The 8,934-nt window shown below is 41.2% G+C and overlaps 1 protein-coding gene across 1 annotated transcript; it reads left to right on the top strand.

Annotated features, from left to right (window-relative positions):
* Window positions 1-7,519: 7,519 nt before the first annotated feature.
* LOC107479695 (uncharacterized) lies at window positions 7,520-8,008 on the top strand. The gene has a single exon (XM_016099798.1). It carries the CDS (start codon window positions 7,520-7,522, stop codon window positions 8,006-8,008), a length of 489 nt encoding a protein of 162 aa, XP_015955284.1.
* Window positions 8,009-8,934: the final 926 nt, after the last annotated feature.

Genomic DNA, 8,934 nt, shown 5'->3' with positions numbered 1-8,934 from the left:
CCGAGAGGATTAAAAGTAGCCATTGATGATAGTGATGCCCTACATACAGCTTGCCATGGAAAGGAGTAAGAAGGATTGAAGGAAGAAGTAGAAAAGTAGAAAAAGAAAGGGCACAGTATCTCCATACGTTTATCTGAAATTCCCATCATTAATTTACATAAGTATTTCTATCCTATGTTATTTATCTTTATTTCCTGTTTATTATTATTTGAAAATCCATAATCAATTATAATCCACCTGACTGAGATTTACAAGATGACCATAGCTTACTTCATACCAACAATCTATTTGGGATCGACCCTTACTCACGTAAGGTATTACTTGGATGACCCAGTACACTTGCTGGTTAAGTTGAACGGAGTTGTGTCCACTCATAGCAAAGAGCCATAATAATGATTCCATACAATAACAAAGAGTACTACATTGATGTGATCACAATTTCGTCCACCAGTATGCAGAATGCAAAATTCAATGAATGTCATGAAAAAATTCCAGGTTCAAACAAAATTCAAGAACATAGTAGAATGGAGAAGGAACGATCATACCATGGTGGGTTGTCTCCCACCTAGCACTTTTAGTTAAAGTCCTTAAGTTGGACATTTGATGAGCTTCCTACTATGGTGGCTTGTGCTTGAATTCGTTTAGAAATCTCCACCAGTGTTTGGAATGCCAGCATCCTCCGGGGTCCCAAACAAGGCACGTAAAGCCTTTGAGCAGTTTCAAACAGGTTTCCAGGCTCCCGGGGTGTTGAATGTCAGAATATATTCCAGGATCCCAAACTCTACTTTTACACCCATCTTTGTCTTGATCTGCATTTTTCCAGTCGGGTGGTGAGTAATCTGAATTCTCACTGCAGTGACCAAACAGCTTCCGAGATCCTTTCAATTGAGCTTGACACCAATCTTTGCACCTCAAATTAAAGTGTGAAACCTCAGTGAATCTTGCATACCCGCGCTAAGTGCGAGTCATTTCCCTATTGCTCTTAAAGCCGCAGAGAGCTCTAAGCTGGCCATCTGTCTCAAGTAAATCATATTCAAGTGGAAAAGTAAAGATAAAGGTCAAGGATTTTACCCACTTGAAGTTTGTGTTGGGTGGTAATGGCCTTGGGATCAGTGTTTCCAGTGGTTTTGTAAGCTCTACTCCCTTGTGGTCTTCAGTGAATTCCTCCACTTTTTTGCAAATTTCTTCCATTTCAACCATGTCTTGATCAAAGTCATCGATATCTTCCTCATCACTTGAGTCATAATTTGGAGGTCGAGAAAAGTCTACCTCTGCATCATCTTCGTATTCACTTGGGGAAGATTCTTCTATCTCAAAGAATTCACTTGCGGATGCAAGTTCATTACTAAGAGAACTTGACTTGTGATCATCATCATCAAGGAAACATGTGTCTTGGGTCATTCCGTCTAATTCCTCATAAGATACCTACCTTGGGGGTTGTGCACTATCCTCCTTAGCATCAATTGTAACGTCTTCGACGGAATTCTCCACAACTCTGGATTCCTGCGGAGGTTCGGCATCTCCTAAATCTTCAACCAACTCTTCTTTTTCTATAGTGACAGCTTCCTCTACTTGTTCTAGTATGAATTTATGCTCTATACTGTCCACTGGAGTTTCTAGTGTCTCGTTCATGCTACGTTCTTCATTAGATTTTTCACATGAAGCCATGGGGGTTTGTTGAGTGTCCGAACGTCTGGAAGATAGTTGATTTATTGCTTGCTCCAGTTGATGAAGGGTTGCATGAAATTGGTCTACTGATTCTTCGAGGTGAACCTGTGATTCTTGGCTTGATGGATATGGACATGGTGCATAGGGGAGTGGTGGTTCTTGCGAGTAATTGGATTGGTGTTGAGGTGGATAAGGATCATACGGTGGCGAATGGCGAAAAGAAGCTTGTGAGTATGGTGGTTCGAAGCTATGTTGAGAGGATGGTCTCTGAGCATAGGGTGGGGCTTGTTGATAATTACAAGGGAGTCCACCATATCTATCAGTTTGGTATGCATTGTGGAGTGGTCTCTGTCCATGATATCTTGGAAGGTGTTGTTGCCTCAAGGGTTGATCATACCCTCTTGGCTCCATCCATCTTTGATTGCTTAGACCGTGATGCATATTCCTATTATAGCTTCCATTCCTTTCAACAAAATTAGAACCAAACTCAAAGCGAGAAGGGTGAGAATTCATAGTAGCTATCAGAAATAAGAAGGGAAAACAAAAACAAATAAACAAGTAAAAGAAAAATATTTACAATAACCAATAATAAGGCACACGTTTGCAATTCCCCGGCAACGACGCCATTTTGATGAACTGATTTCTTATTGGTAAAGAAATATAAAAATATAATCGTGTTGTAAGTATAGCTTCTAAACCAACAGAAAATCCTTTCATACAAACGTTTGGTTGTCACAAGTAACAAACCCAATAAAATTTATAAACTGAAGTATTCAAACCTCGAGTCGTCTTCTCAAGGAATTACAGGGAGGTGTGTTTTATTATTGGTTATGAAAAATAGTTTTTGGGTTTAAAAAGGTTTTGAACAGGAGAAATGAATTGCAAAAATTAATAAATTAATGACGAAGAAATCTCTTGGCAAGGTATGAAAACTGGAAGTCCTATCCTAGTTATCCTTATCAATGGTGATGAGAATTATACTTTTGCTCCCACTAAGTCAACCTCTAACTATGAAGGTCAGTTAAGTGGACAAATCAATTAATCAACCAAAGCCAATAGTAAAAAATCTAAATTATAAATAAGGAAAAGCAATCATGAGTCTGAAATACCTCAAATTATATTAATCAAGAAAATTATAACATGAATGGTCCATAAGCAAATAAAAGAGATTATAAATAAAAAGAACATTGAACCTTTGATGAAGAGAAGTAGTCTAAACATGATAAAAATTCTAAATCCTAATCCTAATTTCTAAGAGAGAGGAGAGAACCTCTCTCTCTAAAAACTACATCTAAATCCTAAAACTATGTATGGATGTATGTTATATGATGTATCTAGTATCTCTTCATGAATGGATGGATTCCTCCATTTATAACCCTTTAATCTGTGTTCTCTGGGTTTTGATCTGGGCCAAAAAGGGCCCAGAAGTCGCTGGGGCCGACTTCTGCAAATTTTGCAGATCACGCACGTCACCCATCCGCATGGCTCACACGGTCGCGTCATCTGGAGTGTTCCTCTTCCACGCGGTTGCGTCAGCCATGCGTCCGCGTCAGTTGTGTTTCGCAAGTCACGCGTACGCGTCATCCATGCGCTCGCGTCGATTCTCTTTTGTGCTAAGCACGCGTTCGCGTCGTCCATGCGGACGCATCACTGCCAGTTTCTCCAAGGACTCCAATTTGTGCTTTCCTTCCATTTTTGTATGTTTCCTTTCCATCCTTTAAGTCATTCCTGCCCTATAAAACCTGAAAGTACTCAACACACAAATTACGGCATCGAATGGTAATAAAGGATAATTAAATTTTGATTATTTTAAAGCATAGAAAACATGTTTTCTCATATGTCATATCCTAAGGAAGGAATTGTAAAACCATGCAAATTCATATGAATAAGTAGGTGAAGAGTTGATAAAATCATTCAATTTAAGCACAAGATTTATCATAAAATAGTGGTTTATCACACGGCTGGAGAGATAATCCAACCCTGGCTGGAGAGACAACTATAACAGAGGAGGCAGAGACAACCAGGGAAATCAGAGGTGGAATAATAATAACAACCAGCAGAACCGGTATCAACAGAATCCTCCCTTTCAACAGCAGAACCAGAACCAGCCTTACAGAGCACCTCACCTAAGACAGTCCCAAGCATCTCAGCAAATCCCTCAGATCACTTGCCCTCCTTCTTCTTCTAATGATGAGTTGCTACACTCTATTGATCAAAGATAGAAGACTATGGAGAACAACCTTACTTCTACCTTAAACGGTCTGAACTCTACTTTGCAAGCTCTTATCTCACAGATTGGATCACTGAATAACCCCAACAACCAGCCTTCAAGCTCCAATGGAATTCTTTCTCAACCTTTACCCAACCCCAAGGGTGGTATCAATGCCATCACCTTGAGGTCCGGAACCACATTTCAAGAGAGGAATCATGAGGAGCTAAGACCACAGCAACACGCCCCAGTTGAAGACACAGTTGAAGTGTAAAATGCTGAAGAAGAAAAGGTAGTACAAGACATGGTTGAAAAAAAGCAGCTCAGCCACGGAATGGAATGCCAAAGGACACAGAGGCTGCCAGTGGCGCCATTCCTATCCCATTTCCACACTTTGCACGAAGGTCCAGAAAGCAGATGGAACTTGATCCCAAAATGGTAGAAATCTTCAAAAAGGTTGAGGTAACCGTTCCCCTTTTCGATGTTATTCAGTAGGTACCTAAATATGCAAAGTTTCTAAAGGATTTATGCATACATAGAGATAAAATTAATGAATTAGAAACTATCTCTTTAGGTAGTTCTATATCTGCTTTAATAGGGGGTATACCTGAAAAATGTAGTGACCCAGGTCCATGCATGGTTAAATGTACCATTGGAGGTGTGATATTTTCTGACTATATGTGTGATTTAGGAGCAAGTGTTAGTATAATGTCATTGTCTATATATGATGCTTTGAGGCTCCCTCCCTTAAAAAGTTCGGTAGCTCGTTTTGTGTTAGCAGATAAAAGCATTATTACAGTTGTTAGAATCGCTGAAGACGTACTGGTGAGCATTAAGGGGCTCACATTTTCCATTGACTTCTATATCTTGGAAATGCCCCCTAATGACTCAGGAAGACCATCATCAATCCTGCTTGGAAGACCATTCCTGAAGACTTCAAAGTTCAAGTTGGATGCATTCTCAGGAACTTACTCCTTTGAGATAGATGGCAGAGCAGTGAATTTCAGTTTAAATGAAGCTATGAAGCACCCTCTGGAAGATCATTCTATCTTCCAGTGTGACATCATTGATGAAACTATAGCTGAAGTTCACCAAAAAGAAGTAGAAGAGAGGCACATGGAGCAAGGTCCAAGTGTAGGGATACCCTCTGAACACAATGAGGACACTTTGCCATTATCACTAGTTCCAGATAATCCAGAGCCCAGCCATGAGCATAAATTGGAATTAAAGCCCCTCCCACCCCACCTCAAGTATGCTTACCTTGAGGATAATCAAAAGCTTCCAGTTATCATTGCAAGGGAACTCACTTTCCAACAGAAGGAACAACTACTTAATGTGCTGAGAAACATAAGAAAGCAATTGGGTGGAGCTTGGCGGATATAGTAAGCATTAGCCCTCAAGTTTGTGAGCACAGAATATTCTTGGAAGAGGGAGCAAAGCCTATCTATCAGCCCCAAAGAAGATTGAATCCCACCATCTTAGAAGTTGTCAAGAAAGAAGTGACCAGGCTACTTGAAGCAGATATCATTTACCCCATCTCAGACAGCGAATGGGTTAGTCCAGTTGAAGTGGTGCCCAAGAAGTCTGGAGTCACAACAGTAAATAATGAGCATGGAGAGCTCCTGACAACCAGAGTGTAGAATTTATGGAGAGTTTGCATTGACTATAGGCATCTCAACGAAGCCACTCGCAAGGATCATTACCCTTTGCCATTTATTGATCAAATGCTTGATCGCCTGTTAGGTAAATCCCATTACTGCTTTTTAGATGGTTATACAGGCTATTTTCAAATTCATATAGCTCCTAAGGATCAGGAAAAGACTACTTTTAAATGTCCATTTGGGACTTATGCTTACAAGAGAATGCCTTTTGGCTTATGCAATGCACCAGCCACTTTCCAAATATGCATAATGAGTCATTTCTCTGATCTCATTGAGAGCTGTATGGAGGTTTTTATGGATGATTTTTGCGTATATGGTGATTTCTTTAGCCTTTGCTTGGATAATTTAGATAAAGTATTAGACAGGTGTGTTAGTTCAAACCTTGTATTGAATTTTGAAAAGTGTCATTTTATGGTAAAACAAGGGATTGTTCAAGGACATATTGTCTCTTATACTGGTATTTCTGTAGACCCAGCAAAGGTAGATGTCATTTCTAGTTTGCCTTACCACTCCTCTATGAGGGAAGTCCGTTTGTTCCTTGGCCATGCAGGTTTCTACAGGAGATTTATCAAGGACTTCAGTAAGGTAGCATTGCTTTTTATCCAGACTGTTGTAGAAGGATGTTGAGTTCGAGTTGAGTGAAGATTGCATGCACGCATTTGATAAGCTGAAGATCGCCCTAACTCAAGCTCCAATTGTGAGAGGACCAGACTGGAGCCAGCCTTTTGAGATTATGTGTGATGCCTCCAACCATGCAGTAAGAGCGGCGCTGGCTCAGCGCGAAGATAAGGACCCTTTCATAATTGCTTATGCGTCTAAAACCTTAGACGCTGCTCAGTCTAATTACACCACCACTGAGAAAGAGCTTCTAGCTATTGTTTTTGCTCTGTATAAATTCCGAGCCTATTTACTTGGTTCTAAGGTGGTAGTATACTCGGACCATGCAGCTCTAAAGTATTTATTAGCTAAAAAGGAGTCTAAACCAAGGCTAATATGTTGGATACTGTTACTGCAAGAATTTGATTTAGAAATTAAGGATAGGAGTGGTAACCAGAATCTAGTGGCGGACCACTTGAGTCGCCCTGAGCACATTAAGGATGACTCCACTCCTATCAATGATGTTTTTCCATTTGATAGCTTGCATGCAGTATCTAAAGTAGTTCCTTGGTACGCACCTGTAGCTAATTTTCTAGTTAGCCAAACTTTCCCTCCTAATTTTACTAAGCATCAAAGAGACAAGCTGAAAAGCGAGTCCAAATATTATATATGGGATGACCCATATTTATGGAGGTGTGGTGCTGACCAGGTAATTAGAAGATGTGTGCCCCAATCAGAATTCCAGTCTATTTTAGAGGCTTGCCACTCTTCTGAGAGTGGTGGACATTTTGGCCCTCAAAGAACAGCTAGAAAAATTTTAGACTGTGGATTCTGGTGGCATACTCTTTTTAAAGATGCTGCTATCTTTTTAAAATCTTGTCCCCCATGCCAAAGGTTTGGTAATATATCCAAGAGGAATGAGATGCCTCAACAGATTATGCTTTTCTGTGAAATTTTGGATGTTTGGGGCATTGACTTCATGAGTCCATTTCCAAACTCTAGTGGTTACCTTTATATACTGTTAGCTGTAAATTATGTATCTAAATGGGTGGAAGCAATTCCTACCCGTACTGATGATGCTAACACTGTTATTTCCTTTGTTAGAAACCATATTATTTGTCGCTTTGGATCACCACGAGCAATCGTGAGTGATCAAGGCACCCACTTTTGTAACAGGAGATTAGCAGGACTACTGAAAGAGCATGGAATAGTTCACAAAGTAGAAACATCTTATCATCCTCAAACCAATGGACAAGCAGAAGTGTCTAACAGATAGATTAAACGCATCCTGGAAAAGATAGTAAAGCCTCATAGGAAGGACTGGAGCACCAGACTAGTTCATGCGCTCTGGGCATATCGGACAGCGTACAAGACACCCATTGGGATGAGCCCCTTCTGCTTAGTGTACGGAAAGGCTTGCCACCTTCCAGTAGAGGTGGAACACAAGGCTTTCTGGGCTGTGAGGGAGTGCAACATGGGATTTGAGAAAGCTAGCACTGAAAGGAAGCTGCAACTGGCAGAACTAGAAACCCTTCGCCTCGAAGCTTATGACAATGCCAGATTATACAAAGAGAAGGTGAAGGCTGTGCATAACAAGCATATTAAGAGAAGAGAGTTCAGACCTGGAGATCTGGTTCTCCTTTACAACTCCAGGCTGAGACTCATGCCAGGAAAATTGAGATCTAGATGGGAAGGACCCTACATAGTAGAGAAGGCAGAACCATATAGAGTCTTCCACTTGAGTCATCCTTCAAGTCCTAATTGCATCAAGGTTAATGGACATCGCCTAAAGCTTTATCATGGCGAGAAGATGAAGGAACACAAAGAGCTAGAGGTCTTCCTCTTGGAGGACCCATCAACAGAAGTAGAATGAGCCTAAAGACCATCCAACTTAAGGACGTAAAAGCAAAGTGCTAGGTGGGAGACAACCCACCATGGTATGATCGTTCTTTCTTTTCTTAGTTTTATTTTATTAACTCTTATCATTAGTATTGCATATAGTCTGCATTCAGCATTCTGCATAAAAAAAGGGGAGGCACACGATGCGCGAGTGTTGCTGACGCGTTCGCGTCATATGTGCAGGCGTGAAAAAGGGAATTGAACAAAAAGTTACGCGGGAACGTGGCTGGGGGGCGTGCCTTAGGCACAAATACGCCCACGTGGGCACGTCCCTGACCCGTCAGCGTCATTTGCGAAATCAGCCCCCACGCGTGCGCGTCACCCACGCGCACGCGTGACCCTGAAAAATCGACGTAAAAAGGTGTATGGACAGAGAATTAGGATGGAGTGGTGCTGAAATTCTGCTAGAAGCACAATCCTTATTACACGTACACGTCCCTTACGCGTACGCGTCATTTTCAAAACCAGGCCACCCATGCATGCGCGTCCCTCACGCGCACGCGTCACTTTAAATTTTGGCAATAGTCCGTATGAGACAGAGAGTTGTGCGTGCGCGAGGCTACTCCCGCGCCAAAAGCACAAATCATCTCACACGTACGCGTGCCCCACGCGTACGCGTAACTTGACAATAACACAACCCACGCGAATGCATGACGCACGCGTCTGCATCACATGCAACGCACAGTTTTACTAGACCAGCACCAGTAATCTTTTATCTTTTATCCCCCAATCCTAATTCTTTCTTCTCCCTTCTTAATTCTTTCTCCTTCCTTCTTCCTTCTTTACTCCTTCTTACTTTTTACCTTCTTCTCTTCCCTCTTCATCTTCTTCATCAAGGTTTTTTTTCTTCTCTCCCTTTTTACTTTTTCATTATTACTTTTATTTATGTTTTCTTCTTCT

Source organism: Arachis duranensis, chromosome 3 (assembly GCF_000817695.3).
Source record: "Arachis duranensis cultivar V14167 chromosome 3, aradu.V14167.gnm2.J7QH, whole genome shotgun sequence".
NCBI classification, from domain to species: domain Eukaryota; kingdom Viridiplantae; phylum Streptophyta; class Magnoliopsida; order Fabales; family Fabaceae; genus Arachis; species Arachis duranensis.
Note: the sequence above shows the minus strand (reverse complement) of the source record. Positions and strands in the feature narration are given on the sequence as shown.